We start from the raw sequence: 15,679 nt of genomic DNA, 5'->3' as shown, positions 1-15,679 counted from the left end.
TGTTTTCCTGCTGGCTCCGCTGTGAACGGGACTCTCGCTGCTGTGTTGGATCCACTTTGAACTGGACTCTCGCGACCGTGTTGGATCCATTATGGATTGAACTTTCACAGTATCATGTTAGACCCGCTCGACATCCATTGCTTTCCTCCTCTCCAAGGTTCTCATAGTCATCATTGTCACCGACGTCCCACTGGGTGTGAGTTTTCCTTGCCCTTATGTGGGCCTACCGAGGATGTCGTAGTGGTTCGTGTTGTGGTTTGTGCAGCCCTTTGAGACACTAGTGATTTAGGGCTATATAAGTAAATATTGATTGATTATATATACAATATATATATTAAAAAACACTGCTTTAAAATGTTAAACATCAAATATTTCCTTATCAGCAGTTTTGGGGAATCTGTTTGTATTTGGAGTGGAATTTGAAGGACTTTGAGGGTTGGAAACAGAATAAATGAGACTTTTTCTCTCTTTGTAACGATAGGCTACCACCTCTTGGGGAAAGAGGGGGGCAGTGTGTGGCTGGAAGACAAGCGGAGGCATTTGGCGGAAGAGAGAGAGAGAGTGAGAGCGAGAGAGAGAGAGAGAGAGAGAGGGAGGGTGAGAGACAGATAAGTTCAGCACCACGGACAGCGCACCGGAGCGCCGCTATCAGCTGCGCACTGACACGCTTCCTCGAACCAGTGGAGCTCTTGGCGTCTCACTCCACTGTTTCTCCCCTGAGCGTCATTGCATCACTGCGTTGAACTGTAAGAGGAGAGCGGGGAAATAACAGCAGAGTGCAGGCGCAGCATCACTTCTGTCCAGTCTGCAACTGCCAGGCAGCCTTCCAGCACCACCACTCTTCTGGTGTGTTTTTTTCTTCTTCTCCTCCCTTCCCTCTCCTGGTCTCATCAGCATCCGTGAAGATGCACCGTCCTGTCGGAGGACTGATGTTGTTCCTGCTGGCAGCTTTGTGGATTTTCTGCAACGTCTACGGAGTGCATGGAGCTTTGCCAACAACCCGTAAGTATTTTTTTTAGTCTCATATATTTTTGCTGTACTGTTTTTTATTTGAACCACCATGGTGTACCAAGTGGTGGTGACACCAACACATGTTCATCCCTCAGGGTCTGTTATTTTAAGATGCTGCATCACTTTTTAGGCTGTTTTTGCAAAAAGCAAACAAACAAACAAACAAACAAAAAAATAACACATTTTTAAGGGGGTTGTGCACACAAACAGCTTTGATTTCTGATGTATGAACTGGTCATGATGATTGAAGCATGCTTCCTCTAAGGTCGACTGAGATGCAATACATCTGATTCATAACCCTCTAATCAAAATTCTCCCCCATATATTGAGAGTTTCTTAGTTTAATGAAGGCATATGTGTGAAGTGGCCATGTTGATGCATGCTGATTTATTTTTTTACCTCCCTACGTTGAAAGTTTCTTGGATTTTTACATTTTTGATCAAGCCATATACCACATCTATGAACTGACCATGTTGAATTTTTGTACCATAATTAAAAGTTTTTTTAAATGTTCTTATTTTGATCAAGCCGTATATCTGTGAGCTGGTAATATTAAGTCCTGCAATTTTAAACTGACATTCTTGTTCTAAAGTTGGCTGAACTCAATACTGTTACTACATCCTATTGTTAACATTTTTGTCAAAATAATTCACCCTCTTTTGGCATCAGCAATAAGTCCATTCTCATAAAGCTTGTAGTGATGTTGCCGATGACCGAGGCATTAATTTCAGGGCTGTAGTGTGACCGTTGCCTTCACTGTATGCAAGGGCGCCGGATGAGCGTTTCCCAAGGTGCGCTTCATTAATCTTCCGGTCCTACAGACTTTGTCAGCTTCTTGGGAGACGCCAGTGCGTGCCTGTGCATGAGGACGGCAAATTCAGTGTGCTTTCTGGAATTATGTACGCCTCCTTTTAAGGTTGGTGCGTCAAGAACGTGAGCTTTAACAAGTCATCCTGAAGTAGTTTAACTTTGACTGGCTCCTTCCTCAAGCGCGACAGGGGAAATTCTCCAGCGAGCAAGAATAACATGTGCAATGGAACACCATGATACCAACAGAGCAGCAATTACAGATTCATGCATGCCCCCCCACCCCCAACCTCTTCTTAATGTGTATTTTTATGTTCATTTGCATTTACATGTATACATGTGCACATGTATACACCCGCATGTGATTGTGCGTTCAGCTGTAAGCCTGAGATTTCTCTCCTACGCATGCAATACGCCCGGAGCCTCTGTCAGCTTTATCATGCTTTCCTCTGTCACTTTAATTGGCTGGCTCAATAGTATCAATCGCTGGAATCTGTGGCGCTCCGGCAGAATAGGATGAACGCACACGTAGATACATGCCCCCTCAAAGAGGTGGGTGGGTAAAGTTTGGCGAGTCGCATGGATGCACGATGTAATGAGATGTCATTGTACAAGGCCTCTTGTGATCACTTGAATGTTCATTTCCTGTGTCTACTCCTCAACCGCTGCACACAAGGGCGAACATTTTGGGGGGGGAAAAAATGCACCCTTGCTCTGTTGCCACAGTTGGATTGATTTGAAATTTCTATCCTGGCTCAATGCACTCGTCAAAACACTGTAACTTAATGGTATTTTGCCAAATCACTGCCAAACTTGGTACAAACCTTTATAGATCTAGTTAGCATATGTCTTTAAAATTTGACTAAAATTGCCTGGAAAACGGCTAACAACGCCTCCATCATGCAAAACTTGTTCCATGTGTTGAATGTAAAGATGTTAGTGAGGAGGATGATCTTGTCGTTAATAAAGGACTTGACAAGAAGCCAATGGAGACGGATTAGGCTTGTGGTGATGTGCCGTGTGTGTCCAATCTTTCTATTGATTGTATTCTAAAGTTGCCACCATTGAGTGAAGCAAAGCGTTTGCCTTTAAGTCGCTGCAACACCGTGGGTGGCTAAATGGGATGCCCCTAGCGTCTGTCTGATATAGAATCAGATTAGCCTTTTCTCATCCCATTAAGCATGCCAGGCCATTTGACAAAGACATCAGTCTGCTAGTACCTTCAGGGCAAGTCGTCTTCTGTAATATTCATTTTATACGCTGTCAAACCAAATGAGATTATTTAGGGGCATCCTGTTGCCTGTTTTTAGTTTCAAGCATTTCCTGTGGTTTTTACAGCTCGGTCCATAGTCATTGACTTGGCATCTGTGTTATTATTTTCTGAAACATATAGTTCATTTCTCCACGGAAAACCTGATTTGATCAAGTTCAATGTTTCTGTCTCTGTGCAGTCTAATGGCTCCCATTAGGAGGGGAGGATTAAGGCTGGAGGAAGCAGACTGGTTTGTCTCAGATTAGATCAGCTCAATACGTGGCGCTGAGTTGCTTTGTGAGTGTGAGTGTGTGTGCGCACACTCGCCTGAGGTTTTGGCCCATGAGTGCTGCCGTTGTTAGATTTACAAGGTCGAGTTGTTAATTTTACTGCCAAATTTGTTGAGAATGCATCTGACCCGCGTTCTGTCTTTCCGCCCTGCTGATGAGTCCCACCTCGGTCTTCGGCTGTCGGTTACCCACTGATCACTCCTGATTACTGCCACCTCCTTTCCCTCATCTTCTACTTGAAATCATCTAACCATGATCACGTCCCCCGTCTTTACAATCTGTCCCCTCATTTTCTTCCTAGTCTTACAAGCATGCTGCAGTTTCAAATATAAATGGTCTCTTTGTGCATTCGCTATATTCACACCAATGCGTGTCCTCCTCCTATTCGTGGATCTTACATTTATCACCCCCCCCCCCCCCCCCTCATCATATGAATATTTTACCCCACACAAAACTACAACTTTTGACCAATGCTACAGGGACAAAGAAACACTTATGCTTCTGTTTTGCAACAACAACTTTATTTTCATTGCATGAGAAAAAAAATAAAACCTGCTGTACAAGCTTCCCCGCTGTCAGTTGGCATAGCAAACCAGTGTTAATTTTGACAGCAAAATTTGATTTAGTTTTAGTCATAGTCTTTTGACTAAAATGTAATTTAGTTTTAGTCATAATTTAGTTATTTAAATTGTTTTAGTTTTAGTCTAGTTTTAGTTGACGAAATATCATAAGATTATAGTCGACGGAAACTACAGTAGATTTGGTCGACTAAAGGGTAATATGTAAACTTTCCCTTCAATTTCTGAAAGTCATTACGTTCACCTAGACTAAATGAAACCTCTATGGATGTGTTAAGGAATGTTATGAATGTGTTAAGGAATGTAAAGGTACTGCAATTTATACACAGACACAGATTAATTTATTTGCAACAAACATTTATTTACCTGTAATACTGTAAAATCAGCAGTGCCATTTGTGCAAAAATAAACAAACATGTAGAAAAAGTGCATACGCTATAACGCCATCAGGCCTGCTCTCTCCAAATAAGTGTAACTGAACTATTAAAAAGACGAAAAAATGGTTTGGCTCACTGTTAAATAGTCAGATTTCACTTCAAATCGCATCAGGATTTAAACCTATTAACAGGAAGGAAAAACATTCAAAAGTGCTATCAGTGGCAGGAACTGCAACCATTCCATTAAAACATTTTCAACTTCAAAATAACGAGCAAACGAATTAATAAATGGAGCTATACCATAGATAAGAGAAAAACAAAAATCTGTACCATAAAATGTGCATACAAGCGTTGTCAGTAGACCACAGATATATTTGGGCCGATTCATTTTAAGGAAAGCACTTTGTGCCAGCATGACCCTTGCTCTGTTGCGCTTGCCTCTGGTGAAGTCACCTGTAACGCTGAAAACCCTCTCTGCGAAAGCTTGAGAAGCTGGAATAGCCAATAAGTCTAATGCGAAAGGTTTTAAACTGTGATAAAAAGTGTCACAGCGGAAAAATCATCGATACAAGTCGTATTTTGATGAAAATCATGTCTCAAATTTAGTATTTCACGAGTAAGCCGTGTAATAAACGGGATAACGTCGAGTGAGTTGTATGTTGTGGAAAATGCTTACCTATGTGTGGATTTCGGGGTAATTCGACTGTAAATGTCGCTTCAAGTTTGTTGTGTTTTTCCCCGTAATCCTCGCGCTGCATTTCTTACACTGGGTCTTGTTATCTTTGACGTCAAATATAAAATTTCCCCATATGTCCTCTCTCCTCTTCCTCCCCGGCGTTGCCATGTTGTCTTCAAATGCAAACTACCTTTACGTAACTTCCTTACCACGTCGCTCTGATTGGTTCGCTTCCCAACTCCTCCCGCCTCTTCCTAACGAAATGAGTTCCGATTGGATCTCGTCTCTGGCAGACATTTTCGTCTCGATTTTATTCGTTGACGAATATGTCAATACACCTCGTCATCGTCTTAGTCCACGTAAATTATTTTTCATTTAGTTATTGTCTCGTTTTTGTCAGAAAAAAAAGGTTGTTGAAGATAACTATGACGAAAATTGTTCATCAACAAAATTAACACTGTAGCAAACGTCATGGTGAACCTCAAAAGATCCGCCCAAAACATTTGCTCATACCTGCTCGCATTAGCGTATAGCGAGAGATGGACATACCTTTTTGTTTTCCAAGCATAAGAAGGAAAAACGGGGATGTCAAGGACAGCACTGAGAAAACAAAATGGAAGATATTTATGAGCAATGTAACTGTATCACAATTTAATGATATTATCACAGTATTAAGGCCATGATATATTATTTTGGTATTTGTCCGTAAAAAAGACTTAAGACCTAATGCTAAAATGTTCCACTTATATTAGCTACTAGAAATAGTTATTTTTAATTGCAAGGAATTGTGCGGGAACATCCAACTTTTACTTTCAGAGAAGCAGTGTCCTCTACAGTGGACAATTTTAATCAGTTTTGAAAATGTAGTGTCTCAGAAAAATTACGTCATATTCAATACTTTTATTAAATACTTTCAATGGCAATACTTCACATATGACGTTAAGCTTCACTGGCTTCATCTTTTCTTGGCTGACACTTATCAATTAGTTTGGCATGCAGCAGTTGTCCTCCCTCAACACAGCATGCCTCGACCGAGTCTGTTTTGACTTGCAACACTCGAGACACTTGAACGTGGCGCGTTTATTACCTCCGCCACATAGGTTTTGTTTAGCAAAATGTCTCAGAATTATGAACAGATTTTGAAAAAAAACAATTCCTTTTATCTGCTCAGTCAAACACACTTCACTTTCTGCATTCTCTTTTCCTCTCCAACCCCAAATTGCAGACTTGTGTTTCACAGAGGATTCTGGGAGATGTAGTTTATTTTGTTCAAACCCACCAAAGTAAAAGAACCAGAAAAAAACTACACACAAAGTTTGTGTTTGATATCGTCACATGGCACAGTAATATTGAGAATATTTGTGTATGTACAAAAACTTCACATCCCTAATATTGTTTGAATTAAAGGACTACATCATTAAAATCATGAGTGTTGCCGGCATGGGAAAGCAGTTCGAACATATCACTGCATCATACTGAAGCAGAAAAGAGTGACGCCAGCCAAGAATGTAAAAATAATATCTAAATATTGGACATTTCTCCATAACAATATGGAAAAGCTGCTGATGGTGTGTTTGACCAATAAGCAGCTGTAAAGAGACACTTTAGAAGTCAACTCTACAAGGTAAATACTGTACATTATAAAATTACTATAGCTGTATTTTTATCCAGATCGTTGAGTATCACTGCCTGGTCCAAGCTATACCACAGTAAAAAAAAAAAATGTCTTTTAGCCTCCCCGTAGCATTCAGTTCTGTTTTCTTGTGGGAACAAGGGTGTGTTAATTTAAACCCACAAACAAGTTATCCAGCGTTATTCGCGTGAAAATGTTTGCTGCCTCACAAATCCAGAAGAGTCCAGTAGTTGTCCTGGAAAGTTTGACACCTTGCGCTTCCTCCACATTCCTTTCACTAGATAATGCCAACGCAGACGCTCGATTGGGTTCAGGTTTGGAGACATTCCTCAGCAAGACAAATGTCATCTTGGGAGCGTTTGGTTTCCTTTATCGTGTTGGAACACAGTTTTGGCTTTAAGTGTGTGCTTGAATTCATGTTTCATTCAATGAACAAGCAGCACTCAACCTCTGCCATCACTGACTCTACGCACTTGTCACTGGAAATCCATCCCATCTATCCATTTTCTACCGCTTTTCCCTTTTGGGGTCGCGGTCTCAGCTGCATTCGGTCTGAAGGCAGAGTACACCCTGGACAAGTCGCCCCCTCATAGCAGGGCCAACACAGATAGACAGACAACATTCACACTAACACTCACACAGTAGGGACCATTTAGTGTTACCAATCAATCTATCCCCAGGTGCATGTCTTTGGAGGTGGGAAGAAGCCGGAGTACCCGGAGGGAACCCACGCAGTCACGGGGAGGACATGCAAACTCCACACAGAAAGATCCCGAGCCTGAGATTGAACTCAGGACTACTCACATGCACTAACCCGTGTAGCACTGTGCTGCCCCGTCACTGGAAATACAATTCTGGTAATTATCAACAACAATTTTTGGTATTTTAGTTCGCCTATTCAAATGTCCATCTATCCATCCATTTCATACTTGCCAACGCTCCCGGATTTTCCGGGAGACTCCCGAAATTCAGCGCCTCTCCCGAAAACCTCCTGGGAGAAATTTTCTCCAGAAAATCTCTCGAAATTCAAGCGGAGCTGGAGGCCACGCCCCCCAACATTGAGTCACACCCGACTCAATGTGGTGACCCTCTTAAACAGGACAATACTGCCATCTACTGTAGAGTAGAATGTAAATATATTCTACATTTAAGTGCAGTCAAGGAACATGCATTAGGGAGTCTGTTGTTCTGAAGCCCACAGTAAAGAGACGTAACTTCATCACGTCGCCTGGTTATTCACTCCAACCCAATATATAACACAGTCGACGGGTAAAATGAAGAAATACGCTTGCAAGTTGCAGAATGATTGGAAACATCAATTTCACTTTATCCAGGAGAGTTCGAAGGGGAAGGGTTATGTTGCCTGTAAATTTTGTAAAACAGACTTCTCCATTGAACACGGCGGCCGAACGGATATTAAGCCATGAACAGTCAGCGAAGCACAAAGCGTCCGCAGCACAGCATCGTTCACAACCCAGTATTATGGCCCACCTCGCAAAATGGAGACCCAATGGTGTATCTTATGCTGAGACAAAGATGGCTATAATAAATATATATAGCTAGAATTCACTGAAAGTCAAGTGTTTCATACATATATATATATATATATATATATATATATATATATATATACATATATATATATATATGTATATATGTATGTATATATATATATATATATATATATATATATATATGTATATATATATATATATATATATATATATATATATATATATATATATATATATATATATATATATATATATATATATATATATATATATATATATATATATGTGTGCATATATGTATATATGGAAAAATAAATATATATATATTTATATATGAAATATATATGAAATACTCGAGTTGGTGAATTATACGCCACCCCTCTTAACCACGCCCCCCCACCTCCCGAAATCGGAAGTCTCAAGGTTGGCAAATATGATCCATTTTCTACTGCTTGTCCTGTTTGGGGTCGGTTGGGTTTCGCTGTAGCGTATCTCAGCTGCATTCGGGTGGAAGACAGCGTACACCCTGGACAAGTCGCCACCTCATCGCAGGGCCAACACAGATAGACATACAACATTCGCACTCATATTCACACACTAGGGACCATTTAGTGTTTCCAATCAACCTATCCCCAGGTGCATGTCTTTGGAAGTGGGAGGAAGCCGGAGTACCTGGAGGGAACCCACGCGGTTACGGAGAGAACATGCAAACTCCACACAGAAAGATCCCGAGCCCGGGATTGAACTCAGGACTACTCAGGACTTTTGTATAGTGAGGTACATACACTAACCCAAGGGTAGGGAACCTATGGCTCTAGAGCCAGATGTGGCTCTTTTGATGACTGCACCTGGCTCTGAGATAAATCTTAGCTGACATTGCTTAACACAATAAATAATGAATAATTCCGCTGCTAATCACGATGTTAAAAATAACATTCAAAATATAAAACATTCTCATGCATTTTAATCCATCCATCCGTTTTCTACTGCACCTGTTCAAGAAAAAACAATGTTATTAAAAATAATTACAGACTTATTACACTCTAAAAATGTTGGTTTTACTTAATAAATGCACGCATTTAGTTTTATTCAGTGTTAAAAAAATATGATATGGCTCTCACGGAAATACATTTTAAAATATTTGGCTTTCATGGCTCTTTCATGGTAATTATCGCTACAAATTTTTGGTACTTTTGTTCGCCTGTTCAAATGTGTTGAATGTTAATTTAAAACAAATGTCCAATTATCTTGTTTTCTTACAATTCTGTGTATCATTTGCAAGTACTGTGCTGTTTTTATATAGTAAACTGTACATGCAGTTAGATGGCACTATTGTATCTACAGTGTTGCCTTAACCAGTAAGTCGTCTTTGCCATTAAGTTGAATGTGACAGTATTTTCGTGTGTGTGTGTGTGTGTGTGTGTGTGTACTGTATTGTAGCTTTTACACACCAGCTGTTTAACTGTCACCTGCATCTAATTCTTCATTTTAATCACTGAATTAGGAGGTGTTAAATACAGTGTAAACTTGCTGATGCAGTTGCATATGGAAAAACTATTGTAAATTAACATTGAGCTAGTGGATTTTTAAGAGTGGCTGTTATTAGTGTTGACTCATTTTCAGTAGATATTGATCTAAACTGCTAAACAAGCAGTGCAGTGACTACTCTTAAGTCATTACTGTAACGTTGTACCTTGCAAACTAAACAAAGCTGAGCAGAGTATCCCGATGTCCCAGGCGTTTATCATGCACACACCAGAGAAGTAGTGCATTTGTGTGCATCTTCTCCATTTGACTATGCTCGCTCGAGTGGAAAGTGCAATGTCATGACGGTAGGAACCGGAGAAGAAAGGAATAAAAGCATTTATAAAAAAAAAAGAAAAAAAAGGAAATACAGCTTGAAGCACAGATGATGGAAAATGTTTATTTTTTATTTTTCTCCATTATCTAATACTCAAATCCTCCTTGGTAATATTACTACAAAGTGTATCAACATGAAGTCTATTTAGTAGTTTTCTGTCATTCATTCCAGACCCCGATTAAATCTTAATCACTGTTTGCAACTAAAGCAGAAAATCGCCCCTTGACAGCAAATAGTTCCACCAACTGTGCAACACTTCCTCCACGTACAGTTGAACTGCATCCAATCCTGGCTGGGCGTTTAATAGACTTGTCTGGTGTCCAGCAATGAAACAGGATTCGATAAGAACATGATCCCCCGCCATGGCTTCCCACATACAAACACTGCCAATTTCATCCAGGAAGCCAGTACCGGAATTCTGATCACTATCACGTCCGGCGAGAGTTCCTACCTTGATGCTATTGCTTGTCAATAAACACCTATGTACTGCTCACGGGGGTGAAAATCGATATGTGCTTACATGGGGAGGCGATGCAATCAATTCCTTACAGTTAATCGTGATTGTTACTGATAAACATGGTTAAATTTCACCTTGCTTTCATTAGAGTTTCATCTTAGTGTTCAGGCTAGCTGCACTGTCATGATAAGTGCATATTGTTTGCATTGTTCACATGCAAGTTAGTTGTTAATAACAATTCAAGGTGCAAGGCTAATGTTATTGAAACTGGATTGTGTTCTTGCTTGATTGAATATCAGCAACATGCAACAATGTTTATAGTTTTAGTTTATTCAGAGAACCAGCATCCTCTGCAGTAAACCTTTGTGTTTTGTCAGAAAGACTGAGGACACTGGTTTTCAGGAAGATTTACAAATTAACTTCAATTTAAAATTTGCCTCTTTTTGGGCTTATCCGTTCTGTATGTGACAATGATACCTATAGAGTGCCCTCTTTTTAATGTCTGGTCAGAATATTTTCACCTTTCCAGTGATGGGCAGTAAAAAGCTACATGTAGCTAAGCTGTGTAGCTTAAAGTCCTACTGAAATGAGATGTTCTTATTTAAACGGGGATACCAGGTCCATTCTATGTGTCATACTTGATCATTTTGCGACATTGCCATATTTTTGCTGAAAGGATTTAGTAGAGAACATCCACGATAAAGTTTGCAACTTTTGGTCGCTAATAGAAAAGCCTTACCTGTACCGGACGTCACAGACGATGACGTCACCCGTGTGAGGGCTCCTCACATATTCACATTGTTTTTACTGGGAGCCTCCAACAAAAAGAGCTATTCGGACTGACAAAACGACAATTTCCCTATTAATGTGAGCAAGGATGAAACATTTGTGTTTGAGGATATTGATAGCAAAGGGCCAGAAAAATAATTAAATAAAAATCAAGTTGAAAAAAAAGGCGATTGCATTGGGACGGACTCACATGTTTTTAGACACATTTACTAGGATAATTCTGTGAAATCCCTTATCTTTCTATTATGTTGCTAGTGTTTTAGTGAGTTTAATAGTACCTGATAGTCTTTCTACTTTGTCTTCTCCATTATTGATTGAACAAATTGCAAAAAGATTCAGCAACACAGATGTGCAAAATACTGTGTAATTATGCGGTTAAAGCAGAGGACTTTTAGCTGTGTGTGTGCGCAGCGCTCATATTTCCTTACAGTCTGTGACCTCACGCGTACATGTCATCATTCCACGACGTTTTCAACAAGAAACTCCCGGGAAATATAAAATTGCAATTTAGTAAACTAAAAAGGCCGTATTAGCATGTGTTGCAATGTTAATATTTCATCATTGATGTATAAACTATCAGACTGCGTGGTCGGTAGTAGTGGGTTTCAGTAGGCCTTTAACTACATTTTCCAGTAGCTTGGCAATAGTTTATCTACTATTTTTAATGAGTAGCTTAGCTACTTTTAGACCCATGTAACTATGTAAAATATGGAGAAAATACAATGACCTGATGACTGATAACAGCCATACATATGGAAAAAATCCATGATGATTGGTTGGTGTTCGTACGATGAGTCACAATTGGCTAAGGTTAGGAAAGAATATTATGGACTGTCCAAGGCGACCCCAAAGGGAATAAGCAGTAGAAAATGGATGGATGGATGGGCAGTCAGAGGCAAGATAAGGCAGGTCATTGAAAATAGTACGCAAAATCATAGCAGTCACGCACTCATGTCACATGACGACGAGGGAGTCGAAGACCGAGGGACGCTTCAAGCTGACCATTCAAAAAAAAAAAAAAGAGAAACCTACTTGAAAATGGCAGAGGAATTCACTCCCACAGATCAGATTATTCCTTCAGTGATGAAGATGACGTGCAGGAAACCCACAATAATGTGTGTCCTTAGCCATATTTAGACAAATATATGCATTTAGAGAAAACAATGCCCAAAATTTCAGCTTTTTAATTGTTTGAAATTGAAATCATAACTGCTCTCTTTATGTAAGTCATCCAACAAAAATTTAGGAACACACCTTAAATGTATTGAGTTCATGAATAGTTTGACTGCAAATAACCATTACCAACTGTTCCCAAACACACAAGTCATTGTTTTTTGTCAGGATGTAAATAGATGCTGTTTTTTTGACTGAATAACATTATAGGGGTGGGGCAAAGAAAAGGCAAACTAAATACGGTGAGGTGCTTAAACGATAGGTAGGTAGGTAGGTAGGTAGGTTTTTATTGTCATTGCAACAAGTACAACAAAACTTTGTTTTCAGCACAAGCCTGTTCAAGATTAGACAAACAAACAGTGTACATGGTTACAGAACAAGAAAGCTGATGGGTCGCCACAAGGCGCCCTGTAAAAGATGGGAAAAAGGTAAACGCTGGGGAAGGATGAGTAAAAAAATACAATCCAGACTGGGCTCCTAAGGGGGCCCAGTTCGGAGTGAGAAAAAACCTCCATAGCAAAGCACATATACATATTACAACATACATCTCGAGATATCTAGCAAGAGAGGGAAGGTAGTTCAGGGTCATGGTGGTAGGCTGCAGCTCTCAGGCGCGGACCATCCATTCATCACCCCTACGGGATTTGCGTCGAGGGCGTTGTATTGGGGGACGATGGGGTGTATTTGTGGAGTATATTTTTTTTGTGGTGTGTGTGTGTGTGTGTGTGTATAAGTCCATAGTGTGTCTCTGTTCCGCGGCCTTGATAAAATTGGCCGTTGCTATTGCAAAGTTAAGAACAACAGGTGTGTGTCCATGTTAGACAAAAAAGGGAGTTTGTTGTGTCTTTCTGCAGTGATCATCGGGAGAGTCTCGAAGCCAGGGAAACAATCCAAGTTAAAATGATTTGTATGCGAGTGAAAATAAAATTTGCTTTTCACTATAAAATTGTCTATGACTGGTCCTCAAAACTGCGGGGTAGACAGTCCGATGTAATCCACAGTTCTTCCCGCATCCTCCAATCATTTGTGGTAGCTTTGGGGTACTTTGAAGACTGCCAGCAACTTCCAATTTGTCGACAAACCAGAGCAACGCTTACTCCAATCAGCAGATGTCCTTTGATTGATACTTTTATTAGTAGATTGCACAGTACAGTACATATTCCGTACAATTGACCACTAAATGGTAACACCCGAATAAGTTTTTCAACTTGTTTAAGTCGGGGTCCACGTTAATCAATTCCTGTTGTCATAATTCCGAATAGGTGGATATCTTCATGTTGTCAACAGGAAAGGGTCACCAGGCACATGGAACTCCTTCTTCTCCCAAGAGTCCATCGTGTGTCCAGCAACAACCGCTTCGTCACGACAGCAGGTTCCCCCAAACCCAAGATCTTGTCAATTTTGTTGAGGCCAGTTAAATAGTTCCAATGTTTAGATTTGGAGAGCAGTGCAAAAAGAGGCAACAAGAAAGTTAAGACAAGACTAAAGAAAGAAGCAAGCATGAGAGATAAGGGAGAGGAAAGGGGAGCCTCCACCCTCGGTGAGTGTCAGAGAGAAAAAGCCTCTAGCTTAGTGGCAAAAGTGTTTGAATGAGTGAACAGGATGAGGAAAAAATATGACTTATTGAGCTTGAATTGACTTTGAATACAGCAAGTAATGAGGATGCATAAGATCTAATATTCATCTTTATTTGTTGCAAGTTCTGGCCTAGTGGTTAGAGTGTCCGACCTGAATTGGGTAGGTAGTGAGTTCAAACCCTGGCCGAATCATACCAAAGACTATAAAAATGGGACCCATTACCTCCCTGCTTGACAATCAGCATCAAGGGTCAGAATTGGGGGTTAAATCTCCAAAAATGATTCCCGGGCGCGGTACAGCTGATGCCCACTGCTACCCTCAATTCCCAGAGGGTGAACAAGGGGATGGGTCAAATGCAGAGGACAAATTTCACCACACCTAGTGTGTGTGTGTGACTATCATTGGTACTTTAACTTTATCTTAACTTAACATGTACTGATACTAGGGATGTGTACTAAATTCTGTATTTTTACAAGCACAGACCGAGTTCTGTCGGTACTACCGGGTATCGATTCACGTATACTCAGTGTCATATTTTGATATATTTGTTCTCCTCTTGAAATACGAATAATTCCATTTTTCTTGAAAAATGTTAATCGTTATGCACCCGTCTCCTTTCTGAGAAGGACATTTGAGCCACAACAGGTGTGTAGCTGAGTAGAAAACTAGGTTTGTACGGTATACCGGTATTAGTATAGTACTGCAATACTATTAAATCAAATTCAGTACTATACCACCTCTGAAAAGTACAGGTCCCCCACACCCCCCACACCTTTAACTAGCAAACAGTTCACAAGAACCTTCTGCTTTCCAGTCTGAGTGCTGAAGTTGTGCAGCTTCTTTTACTGTAATTACAACAGTGCACACCTCTCCTAACAACACAGTGCACCACAAATCAAGTGGATGTTTTAGGAATAGTACGGTATACCTGCATTCATTATCATTACTGGATGTATTCAATCCAGGCACCTATATTGAACCCCCTAGCGGGCCGGTTTTGACACACCTGCTCAAAATAATGTTGCAATAATGCCAACAAAGTATGCCAGGTAGAAAACAAAACGTAAAAGAAGGGTACATTTTCCCAAAATGCACTAGCTTGATGCCAATTTATTTTTAGCATAATGCTTATACATTCTACTTATTATTTTTAGCATAATGCTTATACATTCTACTTATTTGCACTAGTGATTTTACATGGTGATTTTGACACCTCCAAATTTGGTTATGAAAATCAAACCTAGGTGCGCGTTACAATCAAACAGCTAGAGCGTAATGAAGTCAATATTTACAGTATAAATACTTCGCAGGGCACATCATAAGCCTGGAGTGCCGCATTCTACTTACTGACAGAGGTCATTTCCTAGCTAGTTAACACACCGTAGTCAATACACTACTGATATGTAACTGCAAGCAAAGTCTACTATATAATACTTGCAAATGAGGTTCAGAAATGTAATAAGAGAACTGTATAATAACTGGACAGCACGGTTGCCATAATCAATAATTATTAAATGTCACATTAAAAAATGAAATGTTTTTTACTATTATTATAATAATAATAATATTATTATTATTTATAAGGACACACAAAGGTACCGTTGATTCCCAGTATTGGATCCCAGGTACCGTACCCATCCCTGACTGATCCACAAATTAATATTATTACGGTATCAAGGGCAT

General features: G+C 40.0%; 1 protein-coding gene across 1 annotated transcript in view; it reads left to right on the top strand.

Annotated features, from left to right (window-relative positions):
* Positions 1–586: 586 nt before the first annotated feature.
* cntnap2a (contactin associated protein 2a) overlaps positions 587–15,679 on the top strand; it is an 843,773-nt gene continuing 828,680 nt past the window's right edge. The window contains exon 1 of the mRNA XM_061921961.1: positions 587–1,002. Coding sequence (XP_061777945.1) covers positions 906–1,002 — 97 coding nt within the window. The 5' untranslated portion in view covers positions 587–905. The remainder of the gene's footprint in view (positions 1,003–15,679) is intronic.

This window comes from Nerophis ophidion, linkage group LG15 (genome assembly GCF_033978795.1).
Source record: "Nerophis ophidion isolate RoL-2023_Sa linkage group LG15, RoL_Noph_v1.0, whole genome shotgun sequence".
Classification (NCBI taxonomy): Eukaryota; Metazoa; Chordata; class Actinopteri; order Syngnathiformes; family Syngnathidae; genus Nerophis; species Nerophis ophidion.
Note: the sequence above shows the minus strand (reverse complement) of the source record. Positions and strands in the feature narration are given on the sequence as shown.